General features: G+C 56.5%; 8 protein-coding genes across 8 annotated transcripts; 4 read left to right on the forward strand and 4 right to left on the reverse strand.

Moving 5' to 3' along the window:
• Nucleotides 1-224: 224 nt before the first annotated feature.
• Nucleotides 225-2,189, forward strand: B0I36DRAFT_374068 (major facilitator superfamily domain-containing protein; the record flags this gene model as incomplete). Its single annotated transcript, XM_046160243.1, has 5 exons — nt 225-305; nt 401-663; nt 727-1,452; nt 1,508-1,865; nt 1,932-2,189. 5 exons carry the CDS (start codon nt 225-227, stop codon nt 2,187-2,189), a joined length of 1,686 nt encoding a protein of 561 aa, XP_046012631.1.
• A 1,207-nt stretch (nt 2,190-3,396) lies between these two features.
• Nucleotides 3,397-4,643, reverse strand: B0I36DRAFT_322875 (uncharacterized protein). Its single transcript, XM_046153897.1, has 3 exons — nt 4,514-4,643; nt 3,725-4,402; nt 3,397-3,644 (listed from the first exon to the last, which is right to left on the reverse strand). Exons 1-3 carry the CDS (start codon nt 4,542-4,544, stop codon nt 3,619-3,621), a joined length of 735 nt encoding a protein of 244 aa, XP_046012632.1. The 5' UTR covers nt 4,545-4,643; the 3' UTR covers nt 3,397-3,618.
• A 435-nt stretch (nt 4,644-5,078) lies between these two features.
• B0I36DRAFT_242218 (CBF/Mak21 family protein) lies at nt 5,079-6,833 on the forward strand (the record flags this gene model as incomplete). Its single annotated transcript, XM_046149888.1, has 3 exons — nt 5,079-5,692; nt 5,746-6,628; nt 6,693-6,833. 3 exons carry the CDS (start codon nt 5,079-5,081, stop codon nt 6,831-6,833), a joined length of 1,638 nt encoding a protein of 545 aa, XP_046012633.1.
• Nucleotides 6,834-7,447: 614 nt separating this feature from the next.
• On the forward strand, nt 7,448-9,957 carry B0I36DRAFT_349114 (uncharacterized protein; the record flags this gene model as incomplete). The annotated part of the gene is made up of 6 exons (XM_046156760.1): nt 7,448-7,493; nt 7,963-8,200; nt 9,262-9,317; nt 9,393-9,563; nt 9,612-9,696; nt 9,834-9,957. 6 exons carry the CDS (start codon nt 7,448-7,450, stop codon nt 9,955-9,957), a joined length of 720 nt encoding a protein of 239 aa, XP_046012634.1.
• Nucleotides 9,958-10,850: 893 nt separating this feature from the next.
• Nucleotides 10,851-11,418, reverse strand: B0I36DRAFT_322878 (uncharacterized protein). Its single transcript, XM_046153898.1, has one exon. The coding sequence runs from the start codon at nt 11,336-11,338 to the stop codon at nt 10,874-10,876; it is 465 nt and encodes a 154-aa protein (XP_046012635.1). The 5' UTR covers nt 11,339-11,418; the 3' UTR covers nt 10,851-10,873.
• Nucleotides 11,419-13,604: 2,186 nt separating this feature from the next.
• On the forward strand, nt 13,605-15,461 carry B0I36DRAFT_362745 (uncharacterized protein; the record flags this gene model as incomplete). The annotated part of the gene is made up of 1 exon (XM_046158706.1): nt 13,605-15,461. The coding sequence occupies one exon, from the start codon at nt 13,605-13,607 to the stop codon at nt 15,459-15,461; it is 1,857 nt and encodes a 618-aa protein (XP_046012636.1).
• A 1,167-nt stretch (nt 15,462-16,628) lies between these two features.
• Nucleotides 16,629-19,552, reverse strand: B0I36DRAFT_362746 (uncharacterized protein; the record flags this gene model as incomplete). The annotated part of the gene is made up of 6 exons (XM_046158707.1): nt 16,629-16,677; nt 17,756-17,820; nt 18,332-18,390; nt 18,465-18,498; nt 18,574-19,017; nt 19,046-19,552. The coding sequence occupies 6 exons, from the start codon at nt 19,550-19,552 to the stop codon at nt 16,629-16,631; spliced, it is 1,158 nt and encodes a 385-aa protein (XP_046012637.1).
• Nucleotides 19,553-20,006: 454 nt separating this feature from the next.
• Nucleotides 20,007-22,085, reverse strand: B0I36DRAFT_322888 (uncharacterized protein). The gene is made up of 5 exons (XM_046153899.1): nt 21,856-22,085; nt 21,295-21,798; nt 21,125-21,236; nt 21,024-21,079; nt 20,007-20,910 (listed from the first exon to the last, which is right to left on the reverse strand). Exons 1-5 carry the CDS (start codon nt 21,905-21,907, stop codon nt 20,366-20,368), a joined length of 1,269 nt encoding a protein of 422 aa, XP_046012638.1. The 5' UTR covers nt 21,908-22,085; the 3' UTR covers nt 20,007-20,365.
• Nucleotides 22,086-22,097: the final 12 nt, after the last annotated feature.

Genomic DNA, 22,097 nt, shown 5'->3' on the forward strand with positions numbered 1-22,097 from the left:
TGTCCAAGCCGGCTTTCCCACTCCGAAGCCGGCCTCCCTACAAACGTCGCCCGGAGCTTTAGCACTAGTTGACAGCGACCCCTTGCCACAACGCTATCTGAGGCTACTCCAGCATCGTCAGAAAGACCCAGGTCTTTTGCGCACGTGATCAGAAGCTGGCCGGACTCGCGATGATCGAATCCTCGTAGCCCGCTCGCGACTTCATCTACCATCCCGTGGCCACCATGCACGAACGGAACGCGCAGAGGGCTCGGCTCGTGTCGAGTGCCGCCGCCACCATCATATCGCTCGCTTGTGGAACGAATGTAAGCCCTGCTGCAAAAAAGCGTCGTCTACGCGGCTGCCCATGTCCTGTTGTTTAGTCGGTTAGTTGGTCGGATGCTGACTTATCTGCATCCAGTATGTGTACTCGGCATGGGCACCCCAGTTCGCCGACAAGCTGCACCTGTCGGCGACGGAGTCAAATCTCATCGGCCTGGCTGGCAATCTAGGCATGTACCTCTTCGGTATCCTAACCGGCATGTTTGTCGACGCCAAAGGGCCCAGGCCTGCTGTGGCTGTGGGCTCTGTATTACTGGGTCTGGGGTATTACCCGCTCCATACTGCCTATGAGGCTGGCCAAGGTTCGGTGCCATGGCTTTGCTTCTGCTCATTGCTGACAGGGTAAGTATAATCATGCTGTTACTTCACTTCCGAGGTCGTTGGGTTGAGCTGATGACTGTCCAGTCTTGGCGGATGCATGGCCTTCGCTGCTGCTGTCAAAACGTCTGCCCTGAACTGGCCTCACCATCGTGGCACGGCTACTGCGTTCCCTCTTGCAGCTTTTGGGCTCAGCGCATTCTTCTTCTCCCTCGTCGGCTCCATCTGCTTCCCTGGAAACCCCAGCAAGTTCCTGGCGTTACTCGCCTTCGGCACCTTTGCCATGACTCTGTCTGGATTCTTCTTTCTGAGGGTGCTGCCACCAACACCATCCACTTACCACGCTGTGCCCGAACAGGACGACCTGGTAGATTCCCAAGTCCTCCATCGCACCGAGTCGCACGACTCGAAGCTGCAGCGCGGCGGCCCTGATCTCGAACCTGGTATGTCACAAGACTTTAAGAACAACACAGCCACCACCACTATTGGCGCTGCCGGCGCTGTTGGGCAGCAAGCCATCACAGCAGATTACCCCGAGGGGACCGACATCGCGGAGTCTTCAAGCCGGCCACAGCAATCCACTGGTCGAGCCCCTCCCGATGCCCGCGAAGACGTCGATGAGACGTCGTCTCTCATGTCCTCTGAGTCCGCCGTGTCGACATTACCGGGTGATGTGTTAGTGCAGGACAGTGTTGATCTGGAACTCTCCCACCGTCTAGATATCCGCGGCGTGAAACTCTTGAAGAATGTAGAGTTCTGGCAGCTCTTCAGTATCATGGCACTGCTGGCCGGCATAGGACTGATGACTATCAAGTAAGATGCTCGCCACCATTCTAGCTCGCTCGTGGGCTAACACAGACCCAACTAGTAACATTGGCAATGACGCCACTGCTCTGTGGAAGCATTGGGATAATTCAATTGACGACAAGAAGCTCGCCCTGAATCAGCAGCTGCATGTGTCGATCCTCTCGGTTGGCAGCTTCTTCGGTCGTCTTCTGAGCGGTGTAGGATCGGACTTCCTTGTCAAATCGTTGCACGCCAGCAGGATCTGGTGTCTCGTTGTTGCTTCGGGCATCTTCACTGTTGCGCAGATATGTGCGCTCAACATTGAAAATCCTCACTTTCTTGGCTTCGTCTCTGGTTTCAGTGGCTTGGGTTATGGATTCCTCTTTGGCGTTTTCCCCTCCATTGTTGCCGAAAGCTTTGGAATTCACGGCCTATCTCAGGTAAGCCCTTTCCCTTGCTGCTGGGCCATGCCCGGAAGGATGACCCCCTTTGCTGACAGTATGTAGAACTGGGGCGCCATGACATTGTCGCCAGTGTTGTCCAGCAATGTCTTCAACATCTTCTACGGTTCTGTCTTTGATGCGCACTCCATCGTTGAGGCTGACGGCAGCAGAGGATGTGAGGAAGGCCTCTATTGCTACTATGCTGCTTATCAAGCAACACTACTAGCATGCGGTATTGGCATTGCTCTGACCCTGTGGGTCATTTGGCACCAGAAGCAGGTCAAAGAACGGGCAGGCAACAAGACAATTGGCAGGGATTAGATGGCCTTTTGCCAAATTGGCGGACAACAAATACGGAGTCCAGGATATCCACAAGAGTGAGCTCTCTGGGAGTCTATTGGAAACCAAGGACTATGAGTTTCTGGTGCATTCGAATCGGGTCGACGGCGATTATACATCTAACCGCTGACTAGCGAGGGACGACCATAGAAGATATCTGTTTGATGGCAGGCGCAATGGGGAAGAAATGCATACTGGATATAGAACCACGGTAGACAGATTTCAGAAAGGAGGTTTTCGAATCTCAGACATGAGATTTGACATTTGAACTCCTATGCTCCGATATTTCTTTTTCCATGGTGAAGTCGTGATGTTCGATCTTGCTGGGTTGACAGGTGCAAGAAGCCTGCCCGGCGAGCGTGCAACGAGCGTCATGAGAGTACAGAAGTACTTTTAAAAGGTCTCCCTTCCACCTCTGGCATGAAGACGTCATGCCTTTTGTGGTTGATGTCCATTCCATAGTACTTCTTCAGTACATATACGTTCTGCTCATGTGATGACTGCGAGCCAGCCGATGAAACACATTCGGGGCAATATCACCCCTGTGAGCATACGGGCGGGAAGGACGAACGACAAAGTGGCGAATAGAGGAAGGTCAAAGCTCCGTGGTCTGCGAAACGAGTAGCTCTCTTAGAATTGCTTATACTTTATGTGTCCTTTTTGGGGGGTCTTTCTCTCTATGGATCGTCGGTTTCCAAGTCTCGAGCAGTGCATTGATATACAACTTGTTGTTTGGGGGGCGGGGGGGTTTGGCGGGTCTTCTCCGAATCGAGGTGTCCATCGTCTCACTGGGGCGTGGGGATGATGGAGAACGGGAAGGGAGATGGATTCAAGTCGAGTGGCTGCCTCGGCTTGGTGTGATTGGTGTCAAGTTGAATGTTCCAAGGGGAGCATAATCAATGCTGGTAAAGTGGCTGTCATGGGTGGTCTCATTGAGGTACTGGGTAGAGTGCGGTCTTGGAATCTTCAGCTGGGGCGGAGGTTGTACTACTTGTCGTTGTTGGGGGCGAGCACGAATGACAACTGTATGTGTATGGCTTGCAGGCGAATGGCTCGATGAATTGATACAGCATGCAACCATAGACATGGAACGTTCATGGAGTCTCATCGATCACGGGAAGCAATCACAGTAGACGGAACTTTTGGATCACAACGGCAACGACACTGGAACCACCATTTGCGTCACATCTTTTCAGAGGACATTTCTTTGATTGACTATTGCACAGGGGGGTTGTGGTGTCTCTGCGCGATATGCGTGAGATCAACAACGTGGTATGATAACAAAGGGAAGACTCGTTTTTCTTTGGGCTTCGCAAGTGCGCTTTTTATGATGAGTGATGTATAGCACGCAAGCACGTCTCTGGAAGAAGACCTTGTCTGAAAAATAACAATTCTATTCCCTGGGGGTGATTTACTGCGCCTTGGAGGAGACGATTCCTGTAGTTGATTAGATTAGTGACAATGTTTTCCGGCATGATGAGCCAGGAAAGGAAAAGGGCAACGTGGGTATGACGTACTCTCAACATCCGCTACGCTCTGCTGGAGGATCTGGGCCAGGGCCTTGGGGTTCTCAAGCTCCTTGCGGACCTTGGCAATGATGTTCTCGGCAAGCTCCTTCTGCTGGCGAGCCTTGACCTGGCCCTCGTAGCGGACCCAGGAGTCGAGGACGGTCTTGGCCTCGGCCGCGATGGCGGTGCTCTGCTCGAGCTCGTAGGCCTTGGCCTCGAGCTGGGCGGTCTCCTTGGAGACCTCAAAGAGACCCTTGGTGATGTCGACGACACCGCCCATCTGCTGGACGTTGGCGATGCGGTCCTGGACGGCCTGGGTGTGGTCGGAGCGCGCCGAGTTGAGGATGCCCTTGATCTTCTCGTTCTGCGCCTCGGCCCACTCCTTGTACATGGGGCCGCCGAACTTGATAAGGGCGCCCCAGACGCTGAGGAGGCAGAAGGCGACGACGGTCTCCTCGTTGACGACGTAGTACTCGCTGCTGATGGCGTAGGCGGACAGGCCGGCGGCGGAGGAGAGGATGGCCGTCTTGGAGACGATCGAGTTGCCCGGCAGCGAGTCGATGAGGGACTGGGCCTTGGCCTTGGGCTCCTGCTGGGGCACGTTGGACGACGCCGGCCGGGTCGCCGTCAGGCTGGCGATGGCGGGGAGGGCGCGCTGGGCGACGGTCGGTCGGAGGCGGGCAGCCCCTGCAGGATTGGCAATGGATGCGCACGTTAGCAACAGGCACACACACCGGGCGGCCCTCGAGAGGGGTCAATTGCCGCGAGACACTGCGCGGGCGCGGCGGGTGCGCTTACCGAGGGCGGTCTTGGCCACGCGAGAAGCCATTGTGAGATCGATGGCGGGATGAGGCGGTTGAAGGGGGTTGTGATGTCGACGACGCCAAAGCTCGGAATCCGAAGTTTGAGGTTTTAACGAACTGGCCCGCTGTGCAGCCGGGCTGGCGGACCCAGCACTCTGCGGGCGTGGTTGCTCGCACGGGATTGGCACACACGCCGCTCTCGTGCTCCACTCGCCGGCCATTTCCGTCTAGTTACATAACTTCGGGTAAAGTTGGGCAGGCGTCCCCATCCAGTGCGGCATGCCTAATACTGCTTACAGTGGAAAACGCCTTTCTGCATGACCTTGCAATCTTATGTAACAACCGGTGCTATCATCCAAGCCCACATTCCGATTCCGCTGCACCCCTGCTCGTCCGGCCTAGGCCCGCTCGAAACTTTTTTGCGACCAGCAGCCGTATCGCAACAACACTAGGCTCGCGATAACGACTTTCTCGAAAGGTGTTGGACACGCAAAGCTTCGATCGCGTGCCTTTCACCCTGTCCCGATACATACGCTGGGCTCAGAACAACGGACGCCACCATGCCAAGCGTCGTAGCAGACGAGTCGCTTAAGCGAAAGAGGTCAAAGTCCTCTGTCAAGTCGAACAAGCGCGCAAAGGCCGACAGCGACAGCGAAAGCGAAGATGAAGGGTCGACCCAGCAGGCTCAGATTCTGAGCCTCGAGAGCGAGATCCTCGAATCCAAGAAACACTACAACAACATCGCAAAGCTGCTCGAGATTGCCAAGGGCACAGAAGACGCCGATAGTGCTGATTTCGCCACAGTTTCCCTCTGCCGAGTATTCCTTCGGTTGCTAGCTGGCGGACACCTGCTGCGAGCAACCGGGCAGTCAGAAAAGGAAGTCGTGGTGGTACAATGGCTCAAGAGCAGACTGGGCGACTATAGAAAGCTCGTCGTCAGTGCTCTAGGGGACGAGACCACCGCATCGACTGCCCTGACGTTGGCTATGCGCATCCTCAAGGCCGAGAGCCAGCACAGCAACGACAAATCGGAATACACTTTCCCCAAGGTCTTCCTCTCTGACATTGTGCGGGAGATTGTGCACAATGGCTCCGAAGACGTACGGGACGAATTTTGTGAGAAGTACCTGGGCGAATACGCGGATATCAAGTTCTACACTTTCAAGGCTCTCAAGTATGCTGGACGTGCCACTTCTACTCACTTCCACGATGCTGACCAATATGCAGGGACATTCTCGCCGAGTCCGAAGAAGATATCGAGTCCAATTTGTTTGATAAAGCTTTCGAGATAATGGCCTTCTTCGAAGACGCACCCGACGACATGGAGCAGATGGGCGACTTCTATATTGAGGCGCCCAAAAGGAAGGGCCACCCGGTCACTTCCTTCCACCAACAGAAAAGAGCAGCGCAGGAGGCCTGGCTGGCAGTATTGGCGCTGGGAATGTCTCGCGAGCAACGGAAGAAGGTGCTCAGCATAATGACTGGTTCCATTGCGCCGTGGTTCTCGAAACCAGAGCTGCTCATGGACTTCTTGACAGATTCGTACAATGCTGGAGGCGCAACCTCTCTGCTAGCACTGTCAGGTGTCTTCTATCTCATCAAGGAGCGCAACCTCGACTATCCCTCGTTCTACCGCAAACTATACTCACTTTTGGATGCCGACATCCTCCACTCAAAGCATCGGTCCCGCTTCCTTCGACTGTTGGACACCTTCCTCAGCTCAACCCACTTACCGGCTGTTTTGGTCGCCAGCTTTATCAAGCGTATCAGTCGTTTGTGTTTGAATGCACCACCTGCCGCGATAGTCTCGGTGATCCCCTGGATCTACAACCTTTTCAAGAAGCACCCTGGCTGCACATTCATGATGCACCGGGTTCTAAGGACGCCGGAGGAGAAAGAAGCTTTAGCCAACGATGGGTTCGTGGACCCCTTCCTGGAGAACGAGCAGGATCCTACGGAGACGGAGGCCATCGAGAGCTCTCTGTGGGAGATCGTCCAGCTCCAGTCCCACTACCACCCGAACGTGGCGACAATAGCCAAGATCATCTCGGAGCAATTCACGAAGCAGTCATATAATGTGGAGGATTTCCTCGACCACTCTTACAGCAGTGTAAGTTTTTTTTTTACCCTTATGCGAGATGCAGCAGAAAATGATACTGACATTTCTGGCTTAGCTGTTGGACGCCGAGCTCGCAAAGCAGATCCGCAAGCCACCCGTTGTTGAATTCATGATACCCAAGAGAGTGTTCCTGCCGCAAGAAGCTGGTGCCGAGGCGGAAGACACGCTCCTAGCGAAGTTGTGGGATTTTCAATAGGCATTGACACACGTTCCGTCATGATGTTCTCCGCATAATTCTCGTACATCTCGTCATGGCACGAGGTAATAGCTGCTTCACTTTCGCATACTCGATACCAGACAGGAGCCTTCGTTGGCCGGTGAACACAGCTCCGTGGAAACGGGCGCGGAAGACGACGCGTTTCCCGGATGGTTCGTTCCGGGACGATTTAGCAGGGATAAAGCTCACCGCCACGGATCTTGCCACCGATTCCAAGCACACCGCGTGGATCAGCCCCGACTCGACCTGCCAGAGAATGGTGGCGACTGGGCCGGATCGCTGCCGGAGGACGCATTGGTTGTTGAGACCCTGTCAGAGGAAGGACTTGGAACAGGCGGTATCTAGCAGGGGCCATGCTGGTGCCCAAGGCTCACCAGAAGCAGTCGACGTAACGATATCACCGCCATTAGTTCTGGCCCATCTGCCGACCAGAAGGACATGTGAAGCGAGTATGTAGACCGACGACGACGGGGAATGAAAGCACAGCACGTGGCAGTTCGTCCACGAGCTACATATGGCTATCTTGGGGACAAAAAGACACATGCTTGATGAAACCGCTAGTGCATGCAATGCGGCATGTACGATTCTGCAACATGACAGGTGCCCCTGGTCTTCCTGGAAACTTCGAGATGATCTCCTGTACAGGAACATGGGCAGTATCATGAGATGACTCAATTCTCCGATCACGGCTGAGCTTCGAACATGGGGCCTGCGTTTGTCCCTGTCACATTGTGGTGGATTACCCTGACTGTTTGACTAACGTACCGTTTCTGAGCTTGGGAATTGGGACGGAATTGCGAGCTTGGAAGGAGGAGGTTGGGAGCTGGAGTCAATGATGTCACTTCTACGAGGCAGTCAGTCTCATCTCGAGACACTGGAGATCTGAATCGGCGGCCTCGAGTCTAAAAGTGGCCCGATCAATGCATGGTTTCAGCGCATTTCTTCAAGGGAGTGCTTGAGACTGATTGCATCGGGCTTGAGAGCTTACACGATGCCACGACAGCCATCGCAAACACAACTCAGACCAACATTTTATGATCGTCCTTCACCAAGCACAGATTCGTGCGTGAGCACCTCATCTCTGTGGTTTCAGCATTCGTTTCAATAGATCTTGGTTTCCAGCTGATGGTGTTTGCCCTCTGTTACAGACATTCAGAGGAGGAACCCGAGACTGCCGCCCACACCGCCTTTTTGAACCTGAACTCTGACTGGCTATCTTGCAGGCTGTCGTCTCACCAATCTGAATCTCAGCCGGCCCCCAACGACGCCCACTTGTCTGTTTTCTTCAAGCTTGTGGTTGGCCGAGGTTGTCCGTGTGTGCCTCTGACCAGAAAAGTATGGTCAAGGTAGGTACATTGCCCATCAGTCCACCCGTTCTGGAGCGAGCACTGGGGTTCAGACCCCTCCAGCGATATCGAATCCAAGGTGAAGCCAAGGTAGATTGATGGGCACAAGGGCATTGACTGTACCTTCTGCGTTCGGCAGGCTTCTCAGTGATTATGCAACAACCATTCATCACACATACACACACGCGCGCGCACGCGCCGCGCCCGACGTCCGTGATCCATGGGGTCCCACGCGGTCGCATACAGAGCGGCCCGCTAGTCACAAACCGACAGTCTTCTTTTGTGCCCAACGACTTGACTGGTGGTGACTGCCCCTCATCCGTCCGTTGGTCCTCCATCCCCTGGCCCATTCTTTAGTTTTCCCTCCCCCATTGCTCGCAAATGCGATTTTGGAGCCCGAGGAGAAGGGGGAAGATACCGGAAGACCCGGACGGCGGTCCTATTCGTCTTTTCCTTCTGCGCTGATACATGGCCGATTTTTTTTTAGTCAGCTCTCGACTCGCTTCGCTTCACAGCTGGAGCCGGAGGACCGATATCTACTCTGATACATTGGCCGGCCCATACCGCTTTCACGGGGAGCCCTGGATGTATCGTTGGGCCAGCCAGCCAGCCAGCCATTCAGGGTGCTCGCGGTTGGGTACAATGAATGGCACGATACGCGCAGAGCAAACTCGACGGGCATGCCTGTCTGTCACGGCTACTACCGCCGGGCCTCCGGGACTGGGCTATGGGAGCTGTGCAAGAGATACTTGCCCGGCTTGTTTGTCGTCACGGAGAACCCGCAACGCGCCACGCGCGCGCGCCCAATGCTGGAGTCTCCTGCCCGGAAGATACCACCGCGAAAGATACCACCTACCTGTGGTGTTCTCTACCGATGGGGCCGACCTGGTGACTTGTGTCGCTGTCTTCACGCGCCCGGTCTCGTGGCCGGAAGGAGAGGGGAGTCATCTTTGTGGTGGTGACGTGGGCGCATGCTGCTCTGCGGTAGCAGCCCAGGAGTCGTGTTGCGGTCACTATTGGAAAGGACACTCTGGGACCGAGGCGCAACATCCACACGTCAGATGCTTCATTCCTTCACAAAAAGCTTGTGACAAATTCGCAGCGACGCCTACGTATGGTAAGCGAGCACTCTGAGGACTTGCAGCGGTCCTGGGTGTTTCCCACATTTCCCGCTTTCTCTGGTTTTCGGTAGCCGGAGACTCGCTCGGAGTTCTTGCGACGGGTCAAGCAAGCAACCAGCCAACCAGCCAGCCAAACCCACAACCAGAGCACGATGCACGACCAGCCCTGCGTCCTGGCGATCGTTCCCTTGTGGCCCGCACGCGCGTCTGTATCGTCGGATTGGAATTGGCCGGGTGCCCAGGTGGGTTACACATGAACATGCTCCCATATGCACATGCTTTGTATACAGTCACTACTCCCGAGAGGCACCCTTGCAATGATAATGCAGTGGTTCGTACTACCCACGAGACCACGAGAACACAGGGATGCCATAGGTAATGGTATGTTACAAGGGAGCTCGCGAGTCTTCACAGTGCCCCTAGGGAGGCTGGAAAGCAGGCGGCCGTTTTGCTGGAGGCGGCATCAAATGAAGATGACTGGCTCTTCTGACCTTTGTGGCCCGCTGTCCGAGGCACGGGTGGGAGCAGACCATGGCCCCCGTTCCTGCATCTTGGGACTCGGAGAGTATGCGCACAGGTAGAAGATTCCCTCGGGCAGGTGGTGACAGCCATGGACGTCACGGTGACGGTGGGTAGGTCGTATCTCTACCCCCGAGAACGAGTTTCGGGCCCGGCCACATGTCGAGACCGCCGCGGCCGCCAATGCCCAACTGCGAGATCTGAAACGAGAGGAATTGGAGAGCGCTGCTGCACGTGAAGGGCGGCCTTTTGGGTGCGGGCCATTGGCGGCGAGTGTGAGCAGCAGCAGCTGGGAAGCAGTGACTGCATGTTTAGACTCGAAACGACAACAGCAGCAGCAGCAGCAACGAATAGTTTTCGGCCTCGCAAGCGGCTCGCCAGCCTTAAACCTTGCAGTGCAGTGAGCAAACGTACGTCATCCTCGACCGTGCGAGGGAACGACTGGCTCACGGGCTTGTGCAGCCAGGCGGAAAAGGGTCCTGTTGCGGATCTTGGCGAGACTTAAGGGAATAATAGAGAGAGGGAAAAAAAATTCAGTAGTGGGAGCAGACATCCCGGCCAGTCTCGGAGCGATGGCAGAGTGGGAAAAAATTCAAAATCGTGCGATGGCTGGCGGCAGGCCGCAGTTTTTGCGACATAAAGATCGAGGGCACTTCCCGGCTCTAGTCTGGGAGGCATAAGACACTAGCGTGGTGTTGCAGTGTGTAAGTCGGGATACCCATGCCAGATGGGACCTGGATCGAATGTAGCGCAACTGCAGTGGAAAACCTGCCCTCGAGTCGCCCTTGATGGAGATAGGAGGGGCAAACCGCGGAGGAGAAGAAGAAGGAGAGGGTCTGCGCTAGAACTCTGCGAACGGGCACGGCGTCGACGGCAAGGCCCGGTCGAGACTGTTGTTGTGAATGACGCGCTCCATAAATGCTTCCACTCTCGTTGGTATCAGTCCGAAAAAAGCTGGAACAGGCAGGGTCAAGACGCTCAAAGAAGGGTGCCCCACTGGGCGATCTATTCTCGGCTATTGCGTCCCAGGGCCCTACACCGCAACAACAGGGGCAGCGACAAGGCACATCTCGCCGTGCCGCGTGCCGCAGCTCGACGCGTGATCCCTGTCATTTTCCATTTGTGAAAATCTGACGAGCAAAATAAACATGTCTGTCTTCGTGGAGAATGGGCACGACGAGCAACGTGCAACGGTCTCCATGTTGGTGCCGCAGCTTACAATGGCGTCCGGCGCAGTCAGGCATGTGCACGACCAGGGCAAGAGGAGGCATGCCAGAAGGGGAAGTGACACCGATCGACTCTGGGGTAGGCCAGGAATAGGGCCAGGGAGCGTGACCGATCGCCTCAGACTTGCGATGATGACGGCGATCCGATCATGACAGCCGGCTGGCGCAGCCAAGGCCGTATCATGAAACGCGGCCGCAACTTTGCGGATAATCAAAGCTCGTCCCAGAAAATTGAAGCGTAGGCCGTTGCGAATGCCGAGAGCCACCAGCATCTGGGCGACCAAGACGAGCCCCCGTCGTGAGGCTCAGACATGGCCCGCTTCTCCGGTATAATTAGAGCTGACGACGCCCTCGTGAGAAGTTGGAGATTCGGAGCCACGGTACATACGAGGCTCAGCGCTCAAATGATGACGGACGAGGTGGGCATTGCCGTGTTCAAAGGGTCCAGGGACCTGGTGGCAGACAGCCACAAACAGTCCTGATTCACGACCCTGCAGGAGTTGTGCCCAAGCGGAAGCAGTCCCTTGGTGGGACAGTGGTGACAAAACCATGCAATTGGTGTCGTGATGTTGTTTGTTGCTGCGTTGCTGGTCATCCGCCCTCGATCACGTCGACCTGGGGCAAAGGTGCCAGCTGCACCGCCTGGGCTTCCAATCGGACGGCTGTCTGGCCTTGTCACCAGTCACTTTGGCGAGCGCGGGATGATGTTCGTGTTGGACTGGGCAATCGGATCACGCAGGCAGGTGGGCGAGCAGTCCGCCGATGGCAGGGCACATTCCAGCGATAGTCGGCCTCAGGGAACAGTCATCTGAGTGTGAGCGAGAGAGTGAGAGAGTGCTCGAGTCTGGTGTAGGTCGTTGATGCCCAACCTCACTAAGCCCGCCCTGGCAGGGCTAGTGGATCCGGGCAAGAACCCAGTGGGTGCCGTCGACCAACCACATCGGGCCTGACAGCGCCATGACCACCCCCAGCGTCGCCATAGCAGCATACACAATGCGCCTGGTGGAGCGCCCAAGCAGCAGACAATGGGGGGTATGCCCGCCATGGCGTGGACGCAGCGGCCGCGCGCCCAAACCCGACGGTGAATAATTACCGTGGGCCTCGAGGACAAACAGAAACGGCAACGGGCTTGGGCACTGGCGACCAGTTCGTCGCGAGCATCGACCCCCCATGGCGCGGCTGGGTACGGATGCCGCCCGGAAGGCTTGCCGTCGCTTCAGACCTGGGCCTGGCGCCTCCACAGGCGCCCTGGGAGTGGCCGACCGTCTCTCACCGTCTCGTCGTGGGCACCAGTCGAGCCTCCTGTGGCTTCTCACGGGGCTACAGGTGTGAGTGGGCTGGCGGCCGTATCGCTTTGCAAGGGAAAACGGGGATCGAAGCTCTCGCACGAGTTGGGGGTTCCTCCGTCAGAGGCGTCACCACCCGCGCCCGATTTGTGCTTTGACCGTCATTGCCGCTGCTCGTCCTGCCCGTTTCCTGGCGCCGTCCGCCCGTCCGTCTGTCCTTTGGACTTGGGTTGCCCCACGAGCGTCGCCAAGGGTCTCTCTCTCTGCCCCCACCGGGTCTGGTCGGTGGCCTGCCTGCGTGCCTTCACTCACAGACAGACAGACACACAGACGGACGGACGCCTTGGCTCTTGCTCGCTCCCGTACCGCATCCCGCGAGCAGGGAATCGCCCGTTTCCTGCCTCTATGCTTAAGTAGGCCCCGTCCTCCACCACACCACCGCCCCGTCCGCCTGGCCTCCTCTCTGCCATTCTCAGCTCAAAGCAGATACCATCAACCCACCGCACCAGCGCTCACTGTCGGCCGCCTTCTTTGGTCCTCAGAGATAATCGTTGCCATTGCCGCCTTCTTTTTGCACTCTCTCGTTGCCATTCATCGCCGCCGGCTTCTTGTTTCAAACCGATACCCTCGACGGCCTTCATTCCCGTTATAATACCTCCCGCCACCCGAGACCACCACCCCGCCTTCCTGCTCCCTCTTTGTCTGCGGAGCACACACACCCACAGCCGACGAGAACCCAGTCCGGTCTGCTTCCAGACGCCCAGCTGACAGCCCTCCTGCAACCCAATGTAAGTGCCATCCCGCGTCCTACCTCTCTCTGCCTCCTCCTCCCGCCCGGGCCTCCCGCGTGTGTCCCCCCTCGCTTTTTCTGCCCAAACGGCACTGCCAATCCCCGGGTTCCTTACCCAGCCTCTCTCGTCACGGGGGCACCTAGACTGGCGCCTATCCCCCTTCCAGCACCCTCAATCCCACTCACTATACCATCTCCCTTTTGTGCCTCTGCTCCTCCTCCTCCTCCTGTGTAGCCAGCACTCCTCGTCTTGTCAGACAAAGCTGCGCACCAGCACCCGAGCCGGTCTCTCGATCCCGAACTCCCTCGTCCTTCTCACTTCTTGTGCTCCCTGCTTGTTGCTTCTCGAATCCTGCTTCCGGGCTCTCTTCCTTCGCGCAAACTGCCTAGTCACACAAGATCCACATCCCGGGCTCGTGCTAATACCTCAACATAGCACTTGCCAACTCTGGCACTTCCATCATGGCCTTCACATCTCAGATGCATGCCCAGTACTTCAGGCAAAATCCACTGACCGTGGACACCATGAACGCACAGAAGTTCTTTGACGAGGACGACAGCGGGATCCTGGACGACGGCATCCTCGACCACAGCGCCATCGACTCTGGGCTCGAGTTGTCACCACCCATGGCTGGCAGCCGGAGAGACTCCTTCGCCGTATCTGCATCGTTGTTCTCGCCAAAGACTGAAGACTGGCAGTCTGTCGATATGCAGTCCCTCCCATCAAACAACCCATTCCTGGAGCCGCAGCACCACCACAGCACAAACCCCTTCGCTCGTGGTGACCAGACCTCGGCGGCCTATGTCGCCCAGTCGCAAGCTTGGTCCATTGGCCAGGGCTCCGGAACCTGCACACCTTTCCAGTTTGACGGACTTGACACTGCATTTGACAACAACGCGGCCCTCTTCCCACAGCGAACAGTCCCGGCTCAGACACCATTCGGCAACCCAGGAGCCCAGGTTGCAGCACTCTTCTCCAATGTCGGCAATCACACCATCCCCTCTTCGCCCCAAAAGGACTGGATGGGCCAGGACATCAAGGGTCAGCCCATGGCTAAGCGCATGCGGCCGTCATCCCCGACCGGCATTCGCTCCCACAACGAGCTGCGCCGTGGCGACGGGATCCGCAAGAAGAATGCCCGCTTTGACATTCCTGCTGAGCGCAATCTCCTCAACATCGACAACCTCATTGCCCAGTCGACAGATGAGCAAGAGGTCAAGGAGCTGAAGCAGCAGAAGCGTCTTCTTCGCAACCGGCAAGCTGCTCTCGACTCTCGCCAGCGGAAAAAGATGCACACAGAGCGACTCGAGGATGAGAAGAAGCAGTTCACCTCCCTTGTCAATGGCATGGAGGAGGAGATTGCTGAACTCAACATGAAGCTTGACGCTCTCCTGCGCGAGAACCATCAACTCAAGAACCACATTGACGTTGTTGTCATGGAGAAAGAGGAGTTGGTTCAAGCTCACACCATGGAGACCGGCGACCTGCGCAAGAAGGTCAGCGTCCTCACCGACCATGTACAAAGACTTGAGAGCTCGACTGTCAACGCAAACAACGGCTTCAACAACGGCTTTGGCGACATGGAGTCCATGCCTATGGATGCTCCCTGGGACAGCATGAACTTTATTGGCGAGTATCCTGCTGCTCAAGAGTCCAAGACCGAGCTCCAGATGGTACCTGCCAAGAAGCCTGAAGTCTCGCTGCCTGCCCAGCTGGACAAGCCTGCCAACCAGGGAGGTCTTCTCTTCATGCTCTTCCTCGTCGGTGCCTTTGTTCTGTCCAACCGCTCCACGCCGCAGATCCCCAAAGTCTCTGAGGATGTTCGCGCTGCGTCCGAGTCTCTCCTCAACGATGTCCTCAAGGACGCTGCGCTTGCCCATGGATCTGATTCGGTCATGGCTATGGCTCCTCAGCCTTCCGGTGCTAGCTGGGCTGGACCATCATCGATCCCTACCCCCACTGGCATGATGGATGGTGTTGCCCCCTCTATGCTCGGAGCCATGGCCGACTCCTTGACCCAGCCTACTGAGCAGCAGACCAACGAGCAGCTCTTTGGCCTGACGCCCGCGCAGTACAACGCCGTTCAGGAACAGACCTTTATCCGCCCTGCGCCCCCTCGCTCGACCAGCGAGGGCCGCCGAAATCTCGCGGAGTCGCTTGCAGCTATGCGCAACAGCGACAAGCAGACTGCTGCCGAGGTTTACACGCGATCATTACTCTGGGACCAGATCCCCCGCGACGTGGTCAGGAATTTTGCCAAGATGATCGCAGAGTCAAACAGTGCGAATGGCAATCAGCCACATGATACAAACATTTGATGATTAACGAAAAACCCCCACTTTTTCCACGATTTCACGAGTACGATATTATCAGAATAACGACACTATTCGGTTCACAGCACTGTTCTTGCTTGACTTGTATCGATTTCCTCCGTTTCTCCTTTCTCCGCCATCACCACCACACTGAAGGCCCGGCACATACATTCTCACAACCATCTCCTTGCGCCAAATTGGACAGTTTCTCTCTATACCACTCTTCCGGCCACCGACATCTTCGGGTCCGCAACTAGCTTAAATACACTTCTTCAACGCCGCTCGCCGCCGCGAAAAAACAAACCTGATCAGACCAGCTTGTCGCTCACGCGCATATCGAAATCTCAGTTTTGCCACCAACTTTCTGTCCTTTATGATTCCGGAACCGTGAATCTCCTTACCCCAGGATCTGTTGTAGCTTGATTTGTTTTTGTGTTGTCGTTTCCTCGTTTCGGAGACGTGGATTTGGTTGTCTTTTTTAGCAAGCGATATTAGCGAGCGTGTGATTTTGGTCTCTGGTACTATTTCTGCCAGTCATTTATCTTGTCTTGCTGTTTATGACGACATCTTGTCCTTCTTGTCTGCCTCTTTGTGCAGAATCACAGGTTGATGCCCTCGCGGTTATGAATGACGAGCGAGACGGAATGTCGCGACGGTGTAGTTACATGCACAATGTCATGAACGCGACTACGAGAGAGAGGATACGGCCAAACGGTCGCCATCACGGGCTAATGAGTAATGAAAATTTATGATGTTAGTCAAGCATTTTGGATGCCTTTGTGTTTTTGGTGTTTTTCCCCCTCGCACAGCATTGGGACATTGGTGCTACGGCAGGCAAGAGATGGGATCTTGGGGAACGGCATGGTCTATTATCACGTCTGCCTAGTCTCGGATTACTGGTGGGTTATTGGTAGTAGAATGACGAAGAGGTCATGTGGAAAGGAGAGAGAGAGAGAGCATCTGGACATGTAATAGCAGAATTCAAGCGGGCACATACATTTTCATCAAGATAATATCCTGACCCTCAAAGTGATATTAATCCTGGTATGGCTTTGGTACACACACCCTGAGTTCCCTTCTTCTCTGCCGCACGCATAAATACGTAGTCATGGTGCATGCGGTGGTGTACCTAGGAAGGTAGGTAGGCATTGCTACTAATTACTACTACTACCACTACTTCTTCTTGCCGGCGTTCTCGGGCGCGTATTTGTCTTTCCAGATCCTATGTTTTCGTCACACGACCGTGTTAGTGCACAAATCAATCCATGGGCGTTGCTGGAAAAAATGGTCGGTGCCTGCCCGAGGTTCGCTTATTGGACTGAGAAAGGGGGAGGGGGGGGTCCTCGTGATCGGGAGATTGGAGTTACGGGTGATGATGCTAGTGATGCTAATGATAGCGATACAAAATGATAGTGCAAGGCAGACTTTGTTGTCAGCAGCAAGATCCTCCACAGAGGGGGCAGATCTCAAGCTAATAGAGTGCATACGGGCATGTGTGGGTGTAGGTGTGGGTGTGGGTGGGGGAAAGAGATCGTTGAGGCAGCAGTAGGTAAGACAGAATGACGCTGCGGGCGTGGGAGGTTGTATGTACGGGTTTGTGTGTGCGCGCGTGTGTGTGTATGGTGTGCATGTGCGCCGGCAGACAAGCAAGGAAACGGACGGGGGACCTTTTGCATGAGAGGGGGCAGAGGTAGAGTAGCACTCGCTCTCGTTTCTCCGAGCAGCAGCAGGAAACCCAAACGGCAAAGGTACTGGAACTTGGCTTGCAGTTGTCAAAAGGTATCTCCCTTCGTCAAGTCGTCTCGTCTTGTCGGCAGGCAGGCAGTCCGCCTGTCGATGCCTTGAAGTGCGACTGCCGGCAAAGGATACCTAGTGTAGGGGAGAGGGAAGCGAGGCAGAAGGGAACCTTGGAAGGGGAGGGCCAGGAGGGAGGGTCACTGGTGGAGGCGTTCGTGGGGTGCGGCGGCCAGTTCTGGCGGCCACCACCACCACAAGACCTGCTGCCGCGCGATGCTGAAGCAGCGCCCAATCTCGAGGCCGCAGTGGACGAGGCCCCCTCAGCCAAGAAGGCAGCAGCAGCAGGGCCGGGACCATCGACAGCCTATCGTCGAGCGCTGCCCAAGTCATCTGCAACACCCACCCGCCCCATGCAGCCGACGACGACGACGACGAGGACCATGACCAAGCCCGCATGAGCAGGCCCTGGCAGCCCAACCAGGCGGCACGATCGGAAACGAGACAGGCAACACCATGGAGGGTTCCCCGCGATAGGCCCGGAACGAGGAATGTGCGCCACTTACCAGCTGTTGCCCAGTGTCTTGTTGCCGTTCTCCTCTGCCAATCGGTAGTACCGCGCTGCCGCATACTAGACGGGTGTGGTTTGCTCATGTCAGCCTCATGTGCTCGTTTCCCTGCTTCCGTGTTGGAGTCGCTCGCATCACAGGTCCTCATTTCTCGGTGAGCCACGCTGCACGGGGTCCCGGGGAGCCATCATCGACCGCTCCCTCAAATCCCCGTTGGCACCGGTTCTCAGCGTCCTTGATGCCCAATGTCTCTGTGCATCGTGACTCCTTTTCTTGGGCGCGCCCCCTTCGTCAGAGGGCCTCGTAGCTGCAGGTCGTCGGCAGGTACACTCGCCCTTGCTTGCCTGACGTGCGTGATCCGGCGCGACGGGTCATGCTCGAGGTGAGCTGGGCCGCCCACTGCCGTCCTCGGGCATGGGTCATGGGAAACTCCGCAGAGTTACGCACTTGGAGATGCCTCCCAACTTCCGCCCGTCGTCGATATCACATCGGTTGGACTTGGCCAAGATCCAGGGAGGCTGCTTCATGCCTGACCGCAGCATGTACCGCCTGAGCAACACGGAAAACGCTTACCTTGTCTTTCTTGCACCCAAAGCCCTCTAGATAGCACCATGCAACCTCATTCATAGCATCTAAATGGACACGTCAGCTCCACGTTTGGACCCCAGAAACCTGGCTACAACCAGATGTGAGAACCACGACGTACCACTGTCTCCAAGGTTTGCCGCCGTTTCGTAGTACTGTCGTGCCCAATGTCAGTGCTTCTGCCGCCCCCCCGTTTCAAACCCGGACTGGACACCGTTCAGATCACGCACCTGCTTCGCCGCTACAGGATCCCGCGGTATGCCCCAGCCGTGGCGGAAGCAGTTTGCCAGCTCAAAGATGGCCAGCACGAGCTCGCCCTTGGCCGCACCGCCCTTTTTCATACCAGCCTGTAGCGCCAGGTTCTCCACCGTCGCGGCGTTGGACGCCGCCGCCGACAGGTACGACACGGCGCGCTCCGGGTTCGGCTCGCAGCCCCAGCCGTGCCTCAGCGCCAGACCGTAGAGCACCTGGCTCAGCGGGTTGTTCGCCCCGTTGGGGTTCGCGAGCCGCCCAAACGCTGCCGTCGACTGCTCCAGCTCGCCTTCCTCGTGTAACCTGATGGCCTCTTGCAGCTCGTCGTCCGTGGCCTTGGAGATGGTCCCTGGTTTCGACCCGGGCGGCGCTTGTGGTGAGGGAGCACCCCCGTCCCGCTGCTGCTGGTGCTGCTCCTCCGGCTGTTGGCGTCGGCGGTCCGGGGCTGACACTCTTGCGCCGCTCCTCGTTGGCTTGGGCTAGAATGGTCGCCCGGTTCTCCCATTGTGACTCGCTCTCGACGTCGCCACTGGCCGCGACGACATTGATCGCGGGCAGGTTCTGCGGCACGTAGTCGGACGAGGCAGGGGACCGCGAGAGGTGCAGCCGCTGGGACAGCCGGCGGCTCGACGCCGGGTCTGCGGCGGGCTGCTGCAGCGAGTGCCGCACGTCGTCGCTCCCCTTGGACGCGCTGTTGCTCCGCGACCGCGACCCGCCGCTGCGGAACACGTCGAGGCTGCGGCGGGCGAGGTTCGGCTCCTTGCCCGCGGCCAGGCGTGACGACGACCCTTCCCCGGCTGGGTGTGACGGCGGCTGGATGATCTCCTGGGTGTGCGTGTCGGACCGGATAAAGGTGAACTCGGGCCCGGCGTTGAGCCTGTCGAGCGTCTCTGCGTGCCGCCCGCTGGCTCCCTCGTTGAGCCCGTCCTTCTTCTTGAGCATGTCTCGCAGCCCCATGATGATGGAAGCGCGTTGACCGGCGTGCGTGCCGCGGGGTTGCGGCCGCACTGCAATGGGGTCGGGATGATGTAAAAGCGCTGGTGATCTGCCGCAGGCAAGTCAAGCAATGTCGACCCTCCCTTTCAGTCGTGGCGAAGACGTTCTCGGCAGGACGAGGCTTGGGCTGAAGCGTGACTCCCAGCTGAGCATAGGCAATGAACAAGTTGTGGTGTTGTCTGCTCGCGTCAGCCAGGAGCTGGTCGGCTCAGCTCTTGACTTACAACTTAGCTCGTGGCGGAGGCCTACAGAGATCGGGGCCCCACCTTCCCTCCACATTCGGGATTCACGTCAGGCATGACCATTCGGGGGTTTTATGCCCTGTACGGCCGTGAAGAATTGCTGGTGGCTTGACAAGAATTCAACAAGCCGAACCTATAGGAAGTCATGACTTCGTGTCATCTGCCTTGTGTACTTCGAAAAAAAAAATATAACTTCTTTTCATTCTTTCTTTCTATTTCGCTACCTGTCTTGCTGATTGGTGGTCTCCAATGCAACCCTCGGCTCTTGAGCCTCTCTTTCCTTTTCTTGTTATTCGTACAAGACAATTGCTCGCGGCAATGTATCTCTATGCTTTATCGAAAGACATGCAGTCCTTTGGGTATCACGATGGTGCGCAAGCAAGAATGGGGTAATGGTGGCATGCTCATAAAGCCACTGCTCGCCGCTGACCACAAAGCCGTGGTGCGGGCGACAGGCCTTGGAGCAGCACGACCCCGAAAGTCGATGACAGATGTTATCCTAGAAGTGATCAGTGTGACATCAATGAGCCCATCAGAAGCCGATAAAGTCATTCTGGTCAATAAACGACACATCGTCCGCGTCGCCCTTGCCAATGAATTCTTCAACCTCTTCCGAGTCATAGTCGTCGCTATCGGCAGCAAGGTCATCGTCATCGCTCGTGAGATCTTCCATCTCCTCAGACGATCCACGTTGACGCTTGCGAAGCATGCTCGCCCGCTCAATGTGGCGCCGCTTGCACCCCTTGATATGGCAAGTACCATTATTGCTGAAGTCTGGACACTCAAACACATGTCGATCAGGGCACTTGGCGCCGTTGGCGCAGTATCCGCAAAACCCAAATGCTCGGCAGACGGGATCGCTGCCAGCGTGATCTGCGTGGACGAAGGAACAGTCCGGCTTGTTGCACTTGCCTTTGGCAAAGTGCAGGCACAGAGGGGTTCGCTCCTCGGTTAGCTCGTGATAAAGGTCACAATTATCGCCGTTTGCACATTCGCCCTTGAGCAGCCAGTTTCTGCATATTGCGACCTTGGTGGCGTCATGCTGATACCGGCAGTTCGCTCCCTTCGGACAAGAACCTAGAACAAAGAAGCAGTTAGTATAGGTACGGGGGCTTTTCTTACCATATCGCAGATGAAGCTGATTCCGCTTGCGAAATGGTGTTGACTGGTTGAAAACTGTAAGACGATACCGTTCCATGAGAAGGTCTTGCACTGCTCGTCGACCTTCTTGATGCCGCCAGCCATCCTGCACGCTGTTAGCATTTGCTTAGCAACAGGGTGGGGTACACACTGTTTGGCTTTGATCACACCGTGCCGCACGAGATTGCCGTTGCGTGTGCGGTAGAACTTGACGCCACCGATGTGTGTGGTCTTGGGTGTTGCGGAGGGTGGGTTGATGTCACCTGAAAGGGGGGATGTTAGCCATCTTGCATAGGGTGAGGCCTTGTAAGGGAGACATACCGGGCGCTTTGACGAGTTTGTCGCCACCTTTAGAGACGAAGAAGCGGATCCCCTCGACCACAATCTCGTAACTAGATGTTGTCGAAGGGGCGCTTGAGGCAGCGTGGGTTATCTGTCTGCCCACCTTGGCTGCATGACTGACAAGCCGGGCCTTCTCCCGACTGTCCCTGGTCAGCTGCTTTTGTCGCTGCGTTTCTTCTATAGCGCTGTTACGAGTCTGCGATTCCTTCTCGTAGACCGAGCTGTTGATGAGTTGCAAATGACGATCGGTCTTTGTGATCCACGAGGGGCCCGGAGAAGGAGCGCCAGAAGAGTCCGACGTCCCATTTGGAGTCGAGGGTTGAGATTGCCCATTCAACACCAGAGTCTTATTCCGATATGTTGGCTGAGGCCGGTACCCTCCCCCACGAGGGTAACCACGTGTTGGGTAGGGCGCGTGTCGGCTGTATGTCGCTGTAGGGTAGCTTGGGGTCGTGTGTCGAGCTTTGTGCCGGTTGATTTTGCCTGATGGTCCGGTCAGTACACGTCCTGTTTATGATTGCGCGTGACTTGGGGGCTTACTGGAGAGGTTGCTGATCCTGGCCATCAACTCTTCGTCCTCTGGTGTAGGCATACTGCTGGTAGGGCTGAACGACGGCGGGGTGGTGCGCGAGGTCGGAAAGTTGCTTTATGATCCTCAAGGAGAATTGCCTGAAGGCCTGCGAGTGTTGGCGATAAGTCTGAAATCTCTCGAGGTCGTGGTTATCGTTGTGCTCAGTTGTCTGCTAGAGGAGGGCAAAAGTGATGTTTGGTTGCAGGTCTGC

The sequence above is a fragment of the Microdochium trichocladiopsis genome, assembly GCF_020744255.1.
Source record: "Microdochium trichocladiopsis strain MPI-CAGE-CH-0230 chromosome Unknown B0I36scaffold_5, whole genome shotgun sequence".
Taxonomy (NCBI): Eukaryota; Fungi; Ascomycota; class Sordariomycetes; order Xylariales; family Microdochiaceae; genus Microdochium; species Microdochium trichocladiopsis.

Bases quoted from the DNA above. Each gene is read 5' to 3' on its own strand.
- B0I36DRAFT_322878 (XM_046153898.1), bottom strand. From the start codon at position 11,338: ATGCTGGTGGCTCTCGGCATTCGCAACGGCCTACGCTTCAATTTTCTG.
- B0I36DRAFT_322888 (XM_046153899.1), bottom strand. From the start codon at position 21,907: ATGCCTACACCAGAGGACGAAGAGTTGATGGCCAGGATCAGCAACCTC. The intron at 21,237-21,294 runs GTATGTCTCCCT...CCCCCCTTTCAG, and splicing joins CAAACTCGTCAAAGCGCCCG to GTGACATCAACCCACCCTCC. The intron at 21,080-21,124 runs GTGTGTACCCCA...AACAGCGTGCAG, and splicing joins GGTGTGATCAAAGCCAAACA to GATGGCTGGCGGCATCAAGA.
- B0I36DRAFT_322875 (XM_046153897.1), bottom strand. From the start codon at position 4,544: ATGGCTTCTCGCGTGGCCAAGACCGCCCTCG. The intron at 4,403-4,513 runs GTAAGCGCACCC...CCAATCCTGCAG, and splicing joins CGTGGCCAAGACCGCCCTCG to GGGCTGCCCGCCTCCGACCG. The intron at 3,645-3,724 runs GTACGTCATACC...AATCAACTACAG, and splicing joins GAGCGTAGCGGATGTTGAGA to GAATCGTCTCCTCCAAGGCG.